The 19,705-nt window shown below is 28.4% G+C and overlaps 2 protein-coding genes and 1 long non-coding RNA gene across 3 annotated transcripts; 1 reads left to right on the top strand and 2 right to left on the bottom strand.

The window, feature by feature from the left end:
* Positions 1 to 260: 260 nt before the first annotated feature.
* On the bottom strand, positions 261 to 1,893 carry LOC126686337 (glutathione S-transferase T3-like). Its single transcript, XM_050380375.2, has 2 exons — positions 1,316 to 1,893; positions 261 to 886 (listed from the first exon to the last, which is right to left on the bottom strand). The coding sequence occupies exons 1-2, from the start codon at positions 1,757 to 1,759 to the stop codon at positions 335 to 337; spliced, it is 996 nt and encodes a 331-aa protein (XP_050236332.1). The 5' UTR covers positions 1,760 to 1,893; the 3' UTR covers positions 261 to 334.
* Positions 1,894 to 4,806: 2,913 nt separating this feature from the next.
* LOC126653750 (STOREKEEPER protein-like) lies at positions 4,807 to 6,193 on the top strand. The gene has a single exon (XM_050347687.2). The coding sequence runs from the start codon at positions 4,911 to 4,913 to the stop codon at positions 5,934 to 5,936; it is 1,026 nt and encodes a 341-aa protein (XP_050203644.1). The 5' UTR covers positions 4,807 to 4,910; the 3' UTR covers positions 5,937 to 6,193.
* Positions 6,194 to 17,137: 10,944 nt separating this feature from the next.
* Positions 17,138 to 17,881, bottom strand: LOC130015728 (uncharacterized). The gene is made up of 2 exons (XR_008791067.1): positions 17,766 to 17,881; positions 17,138 to 17,362 (listed from the first exon to the last, which is right to left on the bottom strand). It is a non-coding gene; the product is annotated as an uncharacterized LOC130015728 (long non-coding RNA).
* Positions 17,882 to 19,705: the final 1,824 nt, after the last annotated feature.

Raw genomic sequence — 19,705 nt, 5'->3', positions numbered from 1 at the left:
CAACTACGGACAAAGTGCAGATAAACTTACGAAAGAAATTATAAGAACTCAAATTGACTTATTTTAAAATAAGTAGAATCATGGATAGGCTAGCACCTGGACAACAAAGAAAGCTCTATAAAATTCTCTAGAGCAAACCTGAGTAATAAGCTAAGCAAGCAATGGCTAGTTTAACAACAGCTAAATCTGAATTGCATTTATAAAAGTCAAAATCAAAACCTAAGAAAACCAAATTGTTGATAAACGAATAGATAAACTAATTAACACAAGGACATAGAATGTTGAACATAATTAATAACAGAACAAATAAAAAGTCAATGCAACAACTAAAATTCTAAAAATTTCTAGATTTCCTTTCAATGATCTCGCTTTGACATCGAATATAAAAATTCGCAAGCATTTCAGGCATTCCAGTCGTATCTATTCCCATTATCCTTTCATCTTCTTTCAATTGTTCTAATCGCATCTTTTCTTTCTCATAAAGAAGTCTCTCTTGTCCTTGAACATATACTTTTTCAAATATATCTAATTTTTTTTCATTGAATTGCTTCTTTTCCTCTCTCATTTCTTGCAATATATTCATGTATGAATCCGACGAATCATTTTCCATCTCTTTGTTCTTTCTTTTCTTTTTTTCCTTCTCGACCTTTCTTCCAGGAGGTCTCTCTAAATCGATAAAATTCGTACCTGTAATATTGTCATCTCCTAAAGTAAATCCAGTCTCTGAAGCAGGAGCATTAACATGAATCTTGTCTTTTTTTTTCGTTGGTTTTTTCTTTTCACAATCTTCTAACCATTTTGGTTTGAATCGTAGTATGTTCCAACAATGTTCAAACTGAAATTTGCCTTTGTTTAGTTCTTGAAATAAAATTTTTGCATTAGCAATCTGAAAAAGGAAAAAAAAAGAAATTGAAAGTACAGTATCAAAGCTATATACACAATATAAATGGATGAAAATTTATGACTAGGAGCTTTCACGGATATCTCATAGGTCAGTAATATTTAACAAAAACAAAGTTAGGATGTATGTGAATATCTAACAGTACACCATTAATGAAGCAGAATAATTAACATAAGAATACATACGAAGGAGACAAACAGCCATGATCTTAAATAATAGAGTCGAACCGAAATACTACCAAGTCTAATTGACTCTAAATTTACGTGGCTTTGATTACATCAGGATGGTATCTTATCAATGATTTTGAATAATTAAGAGAGGCTCATGCTAGTGTATATATATGCAAATCTGTTGGTCATATAATAAAATTGAATGCAGAGATTGATTATATTCATAGTATAAAATGATACATACCTTGTCTTGCTCATTGATCCCACTTTGATTTCTCGATTCAATTTGAGCATAACATCCGCAAAACTTATTTGTAGCTAACTGAATTGTTGACCAACGATTCATTAAAGAAATATGCGTTCGTTCGGATTCAAAACGTCTGTATTTATGAAAGTACTCCCATAATCTTGTCCAATACGTTCTATGTTTTTGTTCGTTCCCTTGTATAGCATCAATACTGATATTAAGCCACGATGAAACAATATGTAGATCTTCTTCTACGGTAAAATTACAGCTACGCTGTCTTTTCGAATTGGTAGAATTTGTTTCTGGTGGAATAGAAAAACCAAAATCTGAATTATTTGTAAAAATAGAAATATCATCTGAGTTTGATTGTTGGGTAGAGAATTCAGAATTTAAATTGAGATTGATGTTCCTGTTGTCATCTATGAAACTTTGGAAATTCATGTTGATGAAGTAATGAAACAGTAGGTACGATAAAAAAAATGGCAGAACTGGTTTAGTTAGAGTTGTTTTTAATATACACGAATGACAGAGATTTATTTTCCTAAAATTGAGGAGAAAGTGGAGAGAAGTGATTGAGGATAAAAAAAAACACGTTCTTTTCAAAAATAAAGAGTTGGTTTTGGCTCTCTAGATGTGGAGAGCCAAACCAACTCTTTATTTTTAATTTTCAAAATAGAGAGTTTATTGGAGTAGTTTTTTCACACTCACACTCTTTATTATAAAGAATTTTAGACTATAAAGAGTCCATTGTGGATGCTCTAACAAATAAATATCAATAATAAATAATAAATATTTAAGTATAATAATTATATAGAAATAAATAAACATTAGACTACTAGGCCAGCAAGTTGTATAGCTTACGGTATATATAATCATGAATACACATACAAATTTATTATCTCCATATTATGCTCAATACTTTTTTTATTGTAATCTTTCCAAATTAATATGAAAGTCCGACCTTTCTATCTTGCTTGGTTCTTTAATATTCAGGTTATTTTTCTACTGAAATATTTTCGAATTTCCTAATTTGCTGTTATTCTATTTAGCATATCTATTTGCATTAAGTTCTGTTTTTTTATGTAATTAATTAATCATTCATGTGTTTATATTATTATACATTAATGGTTTAAATATATAGTTACTATAAAAATAACACCTACTCAGAGATTTAAGTGAGTTTATTTTTTCAGTGAGACCAAAAAATATCAATCAATAGATTAATTAATATAAAGTGGAGAAGAAAAAATAAAGAAAAAAATGAAGGTGATCATTGATGAACAATTGATACAAATAATTTATTTATATATTTTTTTAGTCTGATATTTACCAACGTAAATCTACTTCATACACCCTTTCAATTATATTCTATTTTTTAGGGTTTATCTGTTAAATTATTTTTAGTTTCATTTATGTTCTATTTTTTGGATTGTTGGCTTTAGTTTATTACATAATCATGTACAAAATAACAGCCATAGTAGTTCAAGTGTGAGAGTCAATACCAACGAGTTATGCTCAAATGATATAAATATTAGCCAACATTCTTCCAAGGATGACAAAAAACGTGCTAATGATAATGTTTGATCAGCTAGCGTAAAAATTGATTGGTTTACCAGCAATCAATCTTTCTACAATGCTAGACGATATATTTGACGTTTCAATGTTGTGATTTTTATTTTTAGAAATTTTTTAAAAGTTAAAAAAATAAAGTTGAATTGACAAATGATATTTTTTGTTAATATTTTTATATCTATTTATGCAACTTAATCAATTGTTAATTACATTAGAATTTTTGTTTTATTTTTATATCTATCCTTTTTATTGCTTTAGACGGAAAAATAGATTAGCCCGAAGCGAAGCGAGGGTTTCGTTCTAGTTATTAATATAAAGCTGAAAAAATAGAATTAATATAATATCATTTTTTATATATTAGTTTTAAATTTAATATCATTTAAAATTGAAAAATACAATTATTTTTTATATATTAGTTTTAAATTGAAATTTATATTTTTTTATCTATAATTATTAATATAAAACTGAAAAAATGATATAAAACTTAAAAAATTCAAAATAATCAATATAAATATCATATAAAAAATAATATAAATTACTATTGATATAAAAAATGATATGGAATTATATATAAATTATTAAAATGTGTATTATTTTTAAATACTAATTATTATTTTTTAATTTTATAAAATTCACTAATCTAATAAATTATAATGATCAAATAATATATTAATGAAGCCATTAATTGCTTTTTCTATAACTAGTTTTGAATTACGTGCTACGCACGTGGCTCGTAATGTTACTCGTCAATTTATGCTATAATTTCTTTATCATCTGTATTAAATTAATTAGAATTTTTGATGGAAATAAAGACGATGTTTCAATTGATATATTTTAAAAATTAATTAAATTAATTAAATTATTATATTTTTAATTTAATAAATATGTTAAATAAATTCTATGGTTATTAGTAAGAGATCGAAAAACTATCATTTTTTCTTATTTTTGATACAAATTATAGACTACTTTTTATAAATACATTATTATAGTAGTAATAGCAATATTTTGTATTAAATTAATTAATAATTTATTTTAAATAAATTAATAGTGCGATTATTAATTTATAAAAAAACTAAATATTTGAAAATTTAAATTTGTAAATTAATCTACTATTGTTTCAAATAAAGTAGCATTGATGATTTGGTGTTACAAAATAAAGTATATTCAAATTTTTTGTTTTGCTATCCATATTACACTTGTAAGTTGGCGTAAATTCAAACATTTATAAGATATTCAAGAGTTTGCATTTACATTCATATGTTAACCATTATTGTAATTATATCAAGAGTTCATAGCATATAGTAATAATTAAAGTAATAAAAGTTTGAATAAAAAAAATATTGTTTGCAAAAATTTATGCTAAAAAACGTAAAAGAAGCCAAAGCAAGTAATAAATATTAAGCTACCTTTTAGAGTGATTTCGTATTTATATAAATTTTAGTCAAGCTTTTACTTTCCTAGTTTAAATCAAATTCCTTATTTCTTATTTAAAGCAATTTTAATATACTACTATTTTAAATGACCATAAAACCTTTCATTAAATAATCACTTAGTAATAAACTAAAAAGGGTTATTACGTAAATTTGCCTGTCCTCCCCCCCCATCCGTGCTTTTATATATAGTATAGATAAATAAAAGAGCAATTTATGATAAAATCTTTATCTATTTATGTTAAATTCTTTATTTTTTTAAAAAATTAATTATCAAATCATAAATAAAAAGGATTTATTTGTAAAATGTAAATTTATTCGAGATCTTATTTGTAAAAAGAAATTATTCCGGGCTATTTTGTGTTCAAAAATTTTCGGCCATTTAGCATTGCCCATAAAGTAAAACAATATTCATTATTCTTTTCATAAAAAAGGTAGTATTTACTAATATTTGATAAAAAAAAAGGAAATGAAAAGAAAAACCCTACTAATTATTCCCATTTCCTACATCACTCATATCTATATATGCTCTTGTAAACTCAGTGTTGTCTCCACCGTCGCGATCAAACTAAAACCCTAAAACCCTAATTATGCCTCCAAAGCGTCTCTCTGAGAATCCACCTCCGGCTGTTTCCTCCGACGAGGAGGAAGAAGAATCAGAGTCAGAATCCGGAACTGAATCGGAACCCGAATCTCAGAACCCCGAGCAAAAAGGCGCTGTTAACAAAAATAACGGCGAGAAGGACGACAATGATGCCAAGGACGACGATGATGCCGAAGACGACGAGGAAGATGACGATGAAGATGAAGAGGAGAAAGTGTTGTCTAGACCGGTAAAGAAATCAGTAGCAACTTCTCAAAAATCAGACTCGGCTACTGAATCGGACGATTCCGAGTCAACTCAGCCTTCCCCTCCTATTTCTGCCTTCACAATTAAGCATCATAAACGCTCTCCTAAACCTGGGTCTAAACCCGGGTCAAAAAGACCCGCGGAATCCGACTCCACAGTGTCTGCTACCACCACCAGCAAAAAGAACAAAACCAGCACCACTGCTACTGCAGACAATGCTAAGAAAAATGTTGATGATAAGAGTAGTATTGGTGTTGGTGTTACTTTAGGGTTATTAGCTAGTCAGTCAGCTAATCCGGCCAGTGCGAAGAAGCCGGTTCGAGCTTCAATTTCCAAGTCGAAAGACACTGAAACTCCGAAAAAGGGTCGAGCATCTAAAGATAAGGAGAAAGTTCAAGTGAAGAGGATGATACTGAAGACTGAAGAAAAAAGTGTGAATGGGAAGGAGAACACTCAAGATAAGGAGATTAAAGAAGAAATAAAGAGTGAAGAGTTTGATTCTGATGAGGATGATTTTGATGAGGATGATTTATGGGTAAAGTATCCACTTTTAAGTCAGTCATTGGAGATTGAAATGCTACCGCAAGGGTCGACAACGATGTTGAGAGAGCAATTGGGGATGATTGAAGAAGAAAAATTAAAGGGTTTGAATGATAGGTGGAGAATTTTGAAAGAAGCTGAATTGCAGCTGTTTGTGCAGAGGATGGAGTTGCTTCAGGATCAGGTTAAGTTGGCTGTTGATGCAATTAACTCGGGTGGTTCGTAGGTTACGTAGATTCATTTCGGATATCTGAATTTTGCTCGGCATTTTGGTGGTGTTGAAGAAGGTAATCTATGTTCTATTGGTTTTGTTTTTATGCATCAGATATCTGAATTTTAGTTAAGACCTTTTTTGTGGGCTATATTATGATATGTTAGATGAAAATGTTTTGGTCCTGAATTCTTAACAGGGGATATTTTTGTTTCGGAATGTGTTTTGATTCTCTATTAATATGAATACATGAGTAAAAAGTTTCGTGCTTACTACACGCGAGATGTGTGTTTGGTTGGTGGCAATACATTTAGCTATAAAACTCTAGCTAAAGCCTAAATGTTTCTACCCCTAAGGCTTGAGTGATCCATGAAATGTATAGTTTGGAATTCAGCTATATTATTTTCTTAGTTGATGCCTCTGCCTAACATAGATTTTGGTTCGACATTTTCGCAAACAAGCCCTAGCAATGTTTAGTTTATGATGAGAAGAAAGTATGAAACTGTGTAGTCTTGAATTTAAGTGTTTTAGTGTTGAGTTAATTTGTAAAAAGAAATAGGAATGTTTAGTTTTGAAACAAATTTGTGGAATGATATGATGAGTGAGTGAGCCACTCTTTTAGTTTCTTGCTCTGGTGGAACTGAAAGCCACTCTTAGTTATGAAAATATCTTAAGCTTTCCAATTGCAGAATGTACCATAGACTCGTCACTCGCATTTCTTTGAAGTCTCGATGTACCAACATATATTGTAGGCTGTGTTTGACAAATATTAGTTAAACTAATTCTTCCAATTATACAATAAAACAAAACACTTAATATTTTTCTACTTATGTAAATGTTATGTACTTCTTTTATAGTCGAATAGGCCAAATTTTCATTCGTGTACTAACTTTCTTTGCAATTCCATGATTAGTGATATATATTGTGATTATCATTTATCAGACATTATAGGATTTAGGAGCAGATTAACATTTTGATGCAATGATTCTTAAGAGTACAATTGGTTATTGAAAATCGAATAGAAAGATGGATTGTCAAACATTGAATTTACTAAAATGGCTAAAGCTGTATCCATTTTATAGGTGCTATTGAAGTTTCTCTTAAACCTCTTTTTTGACATGAGTACATATAAAACTTACCAAGGTTCTATAAGAATACAAGGGCAAGTTTCCTAATAGTTTTTACGGTTTGAAAGGAGGGGACGCCGAGAGTATTTGAAAGCGTTTAAGTCTCGTTTTATTGGAGTTTAACATGAATGAATCAAACTTCTTTCAAAGTTCTTATTTTACTTATATTGAAACGTCTCTTTGGTGTTCATTCGTCGTGTCTGTAACCTTTTTGTGTACCCATGCTGGTGCAAACATTTTTTATTACTATGAAATCATTTTGGAGTATGATTATCTTTAACCAAATTCTTTAGTTGCAGTGATTTGTAAATTCTCAAGCAGTTTGTTGTAATGGTAGAATCAGCAGTTAGGCCTCGTGGGTAGGTTATAAGAAAAAAGTAAGTCCAATAACACTCATGACCACAAAATGTTAATATTGCTCCTTGAGATTTCTTGCAAAATCACAAAGTGCCGCATTAGTAGGAATATATTTTAAGTGAATTTAGATAGATTTGTACAAGAAATCTTCGTCTTTTGTATTTTTTGAAATTTAAATACATTATTCAAAATATTATTAAAAATATGGCACCGCATATCTCAATTTTTCTAAATTTTTTATTCTATAGGTCAGTATTGTTTTAAGCATTCTTTTAGCAGAAAATGATGTCGCTTTGACCGTTTTAAATGGTTAAATGATGTCGCATAAGATATTTAGACTGTAAAATTTCAAAAAAAAATAGAAGGGTGGAATTTTTATACCAAAAAAATGAAAAATTAAAACGTGGGATGCTACATTTTGAATTATGTACTTAAATCGCAAATAACACTAAAAGTTGGGATTATATTACTAGTTGGATATGTTATTGAGCTAGTTAGCTGGATTAAATTTTTTATTTGATTTGGTTGAATTGATTTAACTTGATTGGTTTGAATATTTTTTTTATAGAGCCCTAATATGAAGCAGTACATTAGAAGTGTGCTAACATAATCACAGAATAATATAGAATGCTGATAAAATGCCATTCATTGTAGATAATAGGTTACAGAGGAGTAGACCCGTTCACGGGTTCGGGTACCCTGCCCGCCCGTCCAAACTCGGCCCTAAGTGATATAAAAAGCTGATAAAAATGTCATTCATTATAGATAATAGGTTATTGAGGAATCGACATGTTCACGGGTTCAAGTACTCAGCCCGCCGTCCAGGCCCGTCCTCTTAGGGCCGGATTTGAGTACTAATTTTTTGTCCAAGTCTGGTCCGAGTCCGAATCCGAAAATAGCCCGCTATTTTATGAGAGGCTCGGGCTCTCAAATTTTTGAAATTTCTTGCGTATGTCTGAAAAAATCCAGTCCAAGCCCGTATATATAGTGTGTAAGGATCGAATTTTGGCAGCAAATATGAAGCCCGAACCGGACTCAGGCCGAGTTTAGGCTTATAAAAAAATTAGTAAAGCCCGCCAATTCTGGCCCGGGCTCGTCCCATGAACAGGTCTACGGAGGAATCATATATATTGATTGATTTATATATAATAGACCGTTTCTTTTTGATAAAAATATATAGTAGACCGTTGGTATGAATGTCATCTGCCTGTGTATTTTGAATATAAAAGACCAACTATACATTTATATTTTTTTTTTCTAAATTCACATTTTTATTATTTTAAAACTAAACAATATGCATAATTTTTTTGACTTCTTGTTTTCTTTTTGTCAACCTATATTATTTGTTTTGCTAATTTTATTTATAATTTTCAACTTACAGAAATTAAACTCCATGACTATATATTTTTTGTAGGATTGCATTGATTGGGTTTAAAATAGTAACGGATAATTAAGGCTAAAAAACCCTTCTCATTTCATAAACAAAATTAACTCCTATAATTATTGAGACAATTAAATTAAAATTATTGTAACAACAATGTCTAATCATCTACTTCATCAAATTAGTATAAATAGGTTGGATGCAAGTATTTTTATTCCATTATTGTTTTTCACTTATAGAAAATATGTGAGAGACAAGTGCGAAATGCGGATCTAAATCTTCTAATGGAAGAATAGTGTCGTAAAGTTAAATCAAATGAGTGCAGAGGAAGGAGATGAAATTTTAAATTACATGCATTGAAGTTTGTAGTTTATATGCATCAATCAGAATGTTGAAGATGATGATTTTTTAATTTTTATTTTCTTTTTTTTTGAAATTATGTACATGGAAATAATATATTTTTTGATGTTTCTTTTATTTTTTTATTCATTTTTCTTTAGTAAAAATCTCTACTCGGCACTTTTATATTTACTATAAAAAAAAGGTAACTTTCTTCATGTTTTTCTTTATTTATTTATTAATCTAATATGGAAATAATTAGTTATTAATATTAAATTTATTTTCTTTGGTTTTTTATTGTTAAGCTAAGTTTATATATATAAAACAGGATATTTTTTTCCCATGGATTGATATTTTGACATTTGGCATACTCTCATTCGTCAAAAAAAAATTCACACTCACAACAACTCTTTTCTTTTTTTCTTTATGCACATTATAAAAATGGTAACGTATTAATACTATTAAACTTATGAATAATAAGTTACAATCTAGAACAATAAATACTTATATTTTTTTATTGCTATATAAATAATACCCTCAGACTTAATTTTCTCATGAGAATATGGATATTAGAATTGCCACAAATGCTATTTCCTATTACGATGTTAATAACCTGCCAAATTTATAAATGTTGATACAATATTTTTTTTTCTTTATTAAGTTTACTTTTACATACCATATTTATGTTTTGTTAATATTGGTAGAGGTGGCCATGGGCCGGGTCAGCCCGTGAACCGGCCCGGTCAAATCCGGCCCGGAACCGGTCAAACTCGGAACCGGACTAAAACCGGTCCGGAACCCCACCAAGGGCGGTTCCGGGTCGGTTCCAGATTTGTTGAACCGTGAACCGGCGGTTCCGGGTCGGAACCGGCGGTTTAAAGGTCGAACCCGTTAATAAAAAATATATATTATATATTTAAAATATATATTATATTTGTTTAATATAATATATTTACTTTTATAATAAAATATATGTTATATTTGTTTTAGTTAAATTTTTGGTTAATATTTTAATTATTTAAAAAAAATCTTTATTTTCTTGTAATACTATCTCCGTGAGTTATTTTATTGTTAAAATACATATTTAGTAATTAAATTTTAATTTTTTTCTAAACCGTCTTAAACCGGAACCGTCCGGTTTCGAACCGTCATGGAACCGTCTCTTAGGCGGTTCCGGGCCGGTTACACTTTTTCTTGAACCGTGACCCGGCGGTTCCGAACCAGAACCGTCGGGTTATGAACCGTGGCCACCTCTAAATATTAGTACATTTTATTTTCAAAACAGTTAATTAAAAATAATTTTAACACAAATTTGTGAGAGACTAAATTTTAAAAGTAAATTTACGAAAATATTTTTTTATTTATAAATTATACATTAATATTCATAAATTATTTCTTTACAGGCATTACTTGCTTAGTTAATTGGTAATAATACACACAGTTATGGAAAAAGAAAATGTCTATATAAACATGAAAAAATAACAAGAAAGCAAGAAAAAAGGCTTCACTTTTCATACAATACAACTTTATTAAGTTTGTTTACTTAGTTACCAAATATTGGTATTTTATTTCATCCACCACCACATTTTTCTATTAACATCACGTGTCCTATAAATAAACCCTAATTTAATATTTTTTTTTAAAAAAATTCTCCCCTTTTCAGCAGGCCTGACGCGCGTCAGGCCTGCTGAGCGTGAAACAGGTGCACCTGCACCTGTCATCACAATTGTTTGGGAACAGGTGCACCATATAATATATAAAAGGGGACCTTTTTTCCCAATGGTCCCCATACATTGTTTATTAAATATATAATATATATTTATACAAATATTTATTTAAATGTTAAATATTTATATTAAATATTTTTTTAAAAAATTAAATCATTAATTTATTTTTATATTTTATAAATATAACGTATTAAAATAGTTTATTTTATATAAAATTTTAAAAATATTAATTTTAAGTTCTAGATATTTGAATAGACTATTATCAAATTAATTTTATAATTTTTTTACTTCTGTTACATATTTTAAATATATATATTCCGATACATATTTGTTGTTTGGTGCATATTTATAATATTTAGAGTTGGTAAATTTTAGTTAATAATTAATATTTTTGTTGAAAATAATCATTACTTTGCTAGTGAATATGAGAATGATGACGTTACTTTTTTTTATTCTTATTATTTTACAACTATTGGGAAAATAACCATTCATTTGCTAGTGAATATTTTTGATACATATTTGGATACATATTTGATACATCTCTGATATATAATTTAGATCGTTTAGACATTTTTTTATTTTTTTATCGATTTAATTAAATCAACCGACTAATCAGATCCGTTTGTTATTATATTTTAAAAAATGGATACATCTCCGATACATATTTTATTTAATTCTAATCGACTATATTTAATTGTAATTCGAATATATTTTTAATACATCTCTGATACACAATTTATACATGATGGATACATATTTGATACATTAATTGAATTAACTGACTAATTCAATTGGTTCGTTTTTAAATTTAAAAAAGCTTATAATTAATATTATTATATTTATTGTTTTATATATATTTGATCAGTTTGTTTTCATTATTTGACTGAAAGTCCCAAGGTGAAAGAAATGAGAAAGACGAGTATAAGTGCAAAATATTCGATAAATATTTGATACATCTCCGATATATATTTAATGCATCTTGGATACATACGTGATACATTTTCGATACATAATTTATACGTGGTATTTATAAAAAAAATATTAAACATGATAGATATATTTTTTAAATGTACTTAATCGATACATCACTGATACATAATTTATACACGATAGATATATTTTTAAATATATTTAAATATATACATGATAGATACATTTTTACTAAATTTATACACGATATATATTTAAATAGATACATGATATATACAGTTTTATTACACTTATTTTTTACACTTATTTGATACATTTTGCGACGTATCAAATTTTTTATTACATATATTATATATTTATTTTAATATATGTTTGATACATATTCGATACATAATTTATACATGAGAAATATATTATTCATGCATTAGACCCATGTTTGGTATGTATGAACAATATATTCGATAATAATTAATAAAATTATTTTTAATATATATTTGATAAATCTCCGATACATAATTTATACATGAAAAATATCTTATTCATGCATCGGACCCGTGTCCGATATATATCAATATTATATTTGTTTGATACATCATTAATACACAATTATTTATTGTTAGTTAATTAAACTAGTTTTTTAATTTTTGTAAATATTATTTTGAATAGTTTTGTGGATTATTTTTATATTTGTAAATGTACAGAAATAATAAATACTATAAATAATCAGTATATATTTTTTAAAAAATAAATAGATTACTATCAAAAAAAAATTAAAAAAATGTATCAATGATGTCTCAGAGATGTATCTGAGATGTATCATATGATATTACAAAACTGTGTCTATAATTTGTTGATGCTTGCTTGCTATAGGTGCTGACGCGTTATGACGCGCGCTGGCGCGCTCTAACACGGAAATCACATGTGCTAGCTGCTGTAATTCCTTTTTATTAAGGTGATGTTATGTTTGCCATGTGTCACCTATTTAATGGAATGGTGTTTGTTGTAAACTTTTTTGCTTTTGTGGTAGGAATGATAAATAAGGGAGTTAGGTGACAATGTGTGAAATGTTAAGCTATTTTTGTGGTATTTTTGTGATATTCTCTATAAACATTGCCTATCAACATTATATTCTAATTAATGATTTTAATGATAAAATTGAATAACAAAATATTTTCAACTCCTAATCAATCTATACATAAAAAATTATTTTCTTTTATAACATTCAACATAATTATAAATACTAATTTGCTATTAAATAATTTTCAACACAAAAATAAGCTATACTTAAGGAAATAAAATGATCCTTTAATGATTTTCAAAATTTCACATATTACCTTCTTTATAGGACATTCAACATAATTATAAATGCTAATTGCCATTAAACAATTTTCAACACAAAACTAAACTTTTTTTTTGGATAAATACAAAACTAAACTATACAAGAAAATATAATGAGTCTTATCAACATTTAATGGTTTTAAAATTTCAACAAATGAAATTAATTAATTTAATGATAAAGAAAATATTGGAATATTTTAAGATATTTGCTAATATAATTAGGTGAGACAAAATGGGAAATAATTAAAAAAAAAGTACACAGCTATAATATTATTTAACAAACAAAATAAGTAAAATTACAAAAAAATTATTAAAAGTATATGTCTTATATATTGATTGATTTATATATAATAGACCGTTTCTTTTTGATAAAAATATATAGTAAACCGTTGGTATGAATGTCATCTTTTATTATTTTTATTTTTTATTCTTTGTTAAAACAAAAATTCTCTGAATTTATTTATATAAATAATTGTTTAGATGTTAATCCATAAATTATTGAATTTACATATATGATTATTTGCATGTGTTTTTTGAATATAAAAAACCAACTATACATTTATATTTTTTTTCTAAATTCACATTTTTATTATTTTAAAACTAAACAATATGCATAATTTTTTTGAATTCTTCTTGTTTTTCTTTTTGTCAACCTATATTATTTGTTTTGCTAATTTTATTTATAATTTTCAACTTACAGAAATTAAACTCCATGACTATATATTTTTTTGTAGGATTGCATTGATTGGGTTAAAAATAGTAACGGATAATTAAGGCTAAAAAACCCTTCTCATTTCATGAACAAAATTAACTCCTATAATTATTGAGACAATTAAATTAAAATTATTGTAACAACAATGTCTAATCATCTACTTCATCAAATTAGTATAAATAGGTTGGATGCAAGTATTTTTATTCCATTATTATTTTTCACTTATAGAAAATATGTGAGAGACAAGTGCGAAATACGGATCTAAATCTTCTAATGGAAGAATAGTGTCGTAAAATTAAATCAAATGAGTGCAGAGGAAGGAGATGAAATTTTAAATTACATGTATTAAAATTTGTAGTTTATATGCATCAATCAGAATGTTGATGATGATGATTTTTTAATTTTTATTTTCTTTTTTTTCGAATTTATGTACATGGAAATAATATATATTTTGATGTTTTTTTTATTTTTTTATTCATTTTTCTTTAGTAAAAATCTCTACTCGGCACTTTTACATTTACTATCAGAGAAAAGGTAACTTTCTTCATATTTTTCTTTAGGGTAAATTACTTAAACCCCCCTATGTTTTAATGGAATACACTAACTCAGCCCTTGGTTTTTGTAAATCCACAATAACACCCCTCATATTTAGATATATTATATGATTGCACCCATTTGTAAAAAAATTCATCAGTCAACTTGGTCAAAGGATTAGATTTGACTCTTAAACTTATTTTTTATCCAGTTTCATCCGAAAATTATCAAAATAAATTGATTATTTATTTTTATAAAATAACAATAAATTTAATTAAAATATTATGTAACATTTTAATAAAATATATATTTATAACATATATAATTTTTTTTAATAAAATTAGAGATTGTTGTAAAGACAAAATTATTAAAATGTGTTTGTCAATAAATTCCATTAACTGTGGATATATTAGATAAATTTTATATTCTTAAATTCTCAAATTTTAGTATTTTTATATATTAATATGATTAGTAAAATGATTCTCACAAAAAAATGATAATATATTCAACATCAAAGTGATTAGCTAATAATTTATTTGTTGAAATCTTACAAATATTTTTAGAATATTTTTATAAAACATATAAATATATGTTTATTGAAATTTTACATAATATTTTTATTATTTTTTATTAAATTTATTATTGTTTTAGAAAATTAAACAATCAATTTCATATTTTAAAAACAAATTGACAATTTTGGATGAAAGTGGACAAAAAATAAGTTCAAGTGTCAAATATAATCCTTTGACCAAGTTGACCAATGAAAAAATTAATAAATGGATGTAATCATATAATATATCTAAATATGAAGGGTGTTATAGTGAAATTACAAATATCAAGGGGCGAGTTAGTGTATTTCATTAAAACATAGGGGGGTTAAGTAATTCACTAATCTAATATGGAAATAATTAGTTATTAATATTAAATTTATTTTCTTTGGTTTCTTTATTATTAAGCTAAGTTTTTATCTTTTGATTTATTAATAAAGCAATTGACTTGAACTCTAAACTAAATACTAAGAGAAAAGGTGTCACGACCCGAAATCTCGAGCCGTGACTGGCGCTATGGAATGGGAGTGTTAGCTCCGAATCCCGTAGCAAGCCTAAAAACGAGTAAATTTTTTTCCGCAATATAACGTATAATATAAATAAAACGATCTTTCATAAACTTGAAATATTTACAATACTTGTAACATCGTCCGAAGCGATGTACGATAAGTCAGGGTCGTATTATGCGATGTCACACATCAAGCATAGCCCGGTTTGCAAAATCAAGTAGACGGTTAAAAGCGCAGTTTAAAACTTTATTTACATATCAGAGTTTGGATAAAACATTAAAACTGTTCAACTAAGCCATATTTATAACTAGGACTTGACATCTACTGTAGCACTATCGATCGACGTCTTTTTATTTACATACTTCCAAAATACAGACTTCTGAACAAGGAAAGAAGTCTGTCACGTCAAAACATTTTACCTGAAAGGAAAGACTATTTGGGGGTCAGTCAACGCTGAGTGAATCTATACTTTACAAGTGAGTATTATTTAAAACAAAACAATGCTATAAATATTTATTCATATGCATCCAAATATAAATTCTGAATGAAACCATATACCCAAATAAATCATTCATATTGGAGAATCATTGTAACCATAGTATATAACATCATATCATTTAATCCTTAGTGGTATGGTCTCGAGATAGTTCGACCGAGTTACCTCTACCACGTGGCATAGTCCCGAGATAGTTCAACCGAGTTGCTTATGCCACTACTTAATTCCAAGGTGTGAGTTCTGAGATAGTTCGACCGAGTTACTCAATAGATACGGGTCCCGAGATAATTCGACCGAGTTACTCTTGTATCTATCAAAAAAACATAATCCTTCTTCCGATTTCACATCTCTAATTATAAAGCGCTTAGATCAAAACTGGTGATCACACAGTTTCTATTGCCGCCCAATAGGAAAACTTGTTCCATCAGACTTACATTGGTTTCAAAACAATGATGCATGTCATTTATAATAAACATTTTAATAATAAAACAATGTTATGCAATTTATATAAAAGTTTTGCATTTAAAAGTAATGCACAGTTAATACGTCAAATGTAAACATATATAAACTCACCGCTTGCTACTCCTAAAACCTCGATAGATTAACTGCCGTCTAGCTTAAGGTGCTCCTTGCCCGTTAACTGCGTTCCTTGCCGGATCTAGATAAAACGTAAATTAACTTAAATAAGATTCTAACTCGACAGACCTATAGACATTAGGTAAAACGCAAATTTAATTTGCCATAATTAAATCGCGTTTAATCTTGACGTAAAACTAGATAGAAGTTTACAAATTTCTAACAACTTGACATGTTCATCGTCAAAATTTTGCTTATCGACAAAGATTGTAAATGACTAACGCATCTCAAACTCAATCTCGACACTTTGAATAGCTAACATTATATTAGTATTCTACTTATCTCAACTTCGCAAACCACATCTCAACGACTCAATTTTACCTAAGCGTTACGATTTAGCTGTAACTTAAACTTCTATTTATAATCTTTAACATATAATTCTATTCTATTTTTTTAACTAATTTTAAATATCATTTGAACTAACTAATAACTAATCTTAACTTAATCTAAAAATGTATATTCATACATGTCACGACCCAATTTCGTGGATCGTGACCGGCGCTAGGGTATGGGTATGGTCGTACCAAAACCCGTAGCAAGCCTTGCGGAAAAACAATAAATAATATAAATAACTTAACTATCTGAAAAGTTCAACAGCATGCCTTATATATAAAAATAAATAATCCGGAGTGAACATGCCAATAATAAATAGTCGCTCAAAACGACAATCCCAAAGTGCAATAATAAGTAATGTATAAACTAGTTCTACTGCGGTCTAAGAGTTCGAAAAATAGAAACTAGTTTAATAACATAAAAACCTCCGAGGAGTCAAAAGAATCGGAGTGGACCAGCTTTCAAATCATAAACCTGGAAAATTTGGGAAAACAACGGGGTCAGATATACTGAGATGAGTTCGCAATACTATTTACATTTATTAAGTTTAAAACCCTTAAATCAAAACATTTTTATACTAATATAATATGATTATGGAAAAACAGTATTGAAATGATCCCAGCGTAAGTATGACATAGCATACCGATAACCCAGAGTGGACGGGAACAAATCCTCGTCAAATAAATATACCAGCGTGAGCAAGACTTTAGTCTGCCGTTTCCCAGAGTACTTACCGGTGCACACAGTCTCGATACAAGCCTATCGAGTAGCTCGTTTCAATCCAGTTCCATAATCCGTAAAAACAGTTCGCAAACATTTATAATATTAAAATAAATTGCGGTACTTAATAAAGCGGTAAATAGCACTACAAACTCACTGCTTGCTTATCCACGTGATCTTGGCAAACAGCTAACCCTGCGTAGACTCCGAAGCACGAGCAGTCGACGGGTCTAAAATAATAAATAGGTTAAAATCCGTTGACCCCTAACTCTAAGATCACTAGACAACACGTAGGACTAGCACAATTAAATAACCAGATAAATCACAGAGAAACACCATTCCCAAATAAAATATAATGCCGTAATTAATTCAAGACCATTGAGTCCGTACTTAAATTCAATCCGAAAATATTATTAAAATAATATTTAATTGATAAATAAAATCAATTCCTCAAATAGTGGGTTAGCCGAGTTTTTCAAAACTACCAAGCTAAACCCACATGTCGGTGACCCAAGTCTAAACCGACCCAACTGATATTCCAGAGTTTATAAACCACAGTTTATAATTAATAAAATTAAAATAAAACTCAATAGCTTGAAACCCAAGAAATTAATTATTACCGACAAATATCTCAAATAATTAAATAACAAACAAAGCTAAAATATAATTTAATTCCAAAGGCATTCTAAGCCAAAAGTATCAATCTAACAATTAATTAATAATTAATAATAATTATTAATTTAATTTTTAAATATTCAAATATTATTTTTATGCCTTAAAAATAATATAATTAATTTGACAAACTTTCAAATAAAAGAAAATCCCCAATACTTATTTATTATAGTTAATTTTATGTATAACTATAACTAAATTAATATTTAATTTAAACTTAAAATATTAGTGCACGGAGAAATTTCAAATTATAAAATAATATTATTTAAACCGCTAAATAATTAAGTCGAAATCATTTTAGTATTTTAAACTCAAAATAATAAGGTATAACTAGTTAATAATTAACCTTAAGCACTTATTCAATTTACTCACAATATTTCAATGGTTAAAACAGACTTTTAACCAATTCAGAATTTTAAGTAACCAATCATGCATAGCCACCTACCCCTTCTTCTCTAATTCAAAACTCAAACAAGCCCAGGTTATATAATTGCAGGAACATACGAAACCAAACCTCAAAACATCAATTCCTTATAAACTCATTAATCAACCAAAATTAACACAATGAATTAAGGACAACAATCAAGAGTTCAAGAATTACATAGCATCTCCAAATCAAGAAAACATTCCCTGGACAATTTAAAACATAGCAGTGAAGCTTAAGAACTGAAATCGAAACCGAACAACCAACCAACAAATCCGTAAGATAAGGAACGATTCAAGAAGCTATAGAAGTAAAACTAAAACCTATGAATCAATGTCCGTAAGACTCAAACTCAGAATCACAAGAACATAGCCTATCAATTATAACAAAAACCGGCAGAAAACAAACTAACAATTAGAACCAAATAGCACGTGAAAACGATGAAACGGCATCGATCATTACGGGTTCGATTACGTACCGTTTGACAAACGAAAAGTGTAGAAACGTAGATGTGTGAGTCTACTTTCACGGGAAATAAACGGAATTGATTTCGACCTCCGAACGGCTGCCAAACGGATCAAAATTCAGGAAGATCGATTTAGAATTCAAAAACAGAATTTCTTAAAACGGTAAAACGGCGGCGATTGGTACGGGTTCGTTTACGTACCGTTTGACGAAACAAAAATTGGGATTTGTAGATACGTGAGTCTTCTTCGACTGGAACGTTTCGGAACTGAAAATAACGTTCGGACGAGTGAGAACGATCCAGAAAACGAAAGGGTCGTTTTCAGCCAAAACAGAAATTAAAGGTTTCAAATACTCACCTACGGCAGCAACTTCAGAAGGGATTTTGATCGATGATTTCTCAGCGAAAAAGGGAAAAGATGGAGGCTAGGGTTAGTTTGAAGAGTGGTGAAGATATTTGGTTCAGAAAGCGTTTTTAAAATGCTTATAGATTGAGAGAAATCAGGGGGCAAAACTGCCCTCCTGAAATTCTGCAG

The sequence above is a fragment of the Mercurialis annua genome, linkage group LG6 (genome assembly GCF_937616625.2).
Source record: "Mercurialis annua linkage group LG6, ddMerAnnu1.2, whole genome shotgun sequence".
Classification (NCBI taxonomy): Eukaryota; Viridiplantae; Streptophyta; class Magnoliopsida; order Malpighiales; family Euphorbiaceae; genus Mercurialis; species Mercurialis annua.
The sequence above is the reverse complement of the archived record's forward strand: the minus strand, read 5'-3'. Positions and strand labels throughout refer to the sequence as shown.

Coding starts and splice junctions, on each gene's coding strand:
- LOC126686337 (XM_050380375.2), bottom strand. CDS start 1,759: ATGAATTTCCAAAGTTTCATAGATGACAACAGGAACATCAATCTCAAT. Junction 887..1,315: donor GGATCAATGAGCAAGACAAG/GTATGTATCATT, acceptor TTCCTTTTTCAG/ATTGCTAATGCAAAAATTTT.
- LOC126653750 (XM_050347687.2), top strand. CDS start 4,911: ATGCCTCCAAAGCGTCTCTCTGAGAATCCACCTCCGGCTGTTTCCTCC.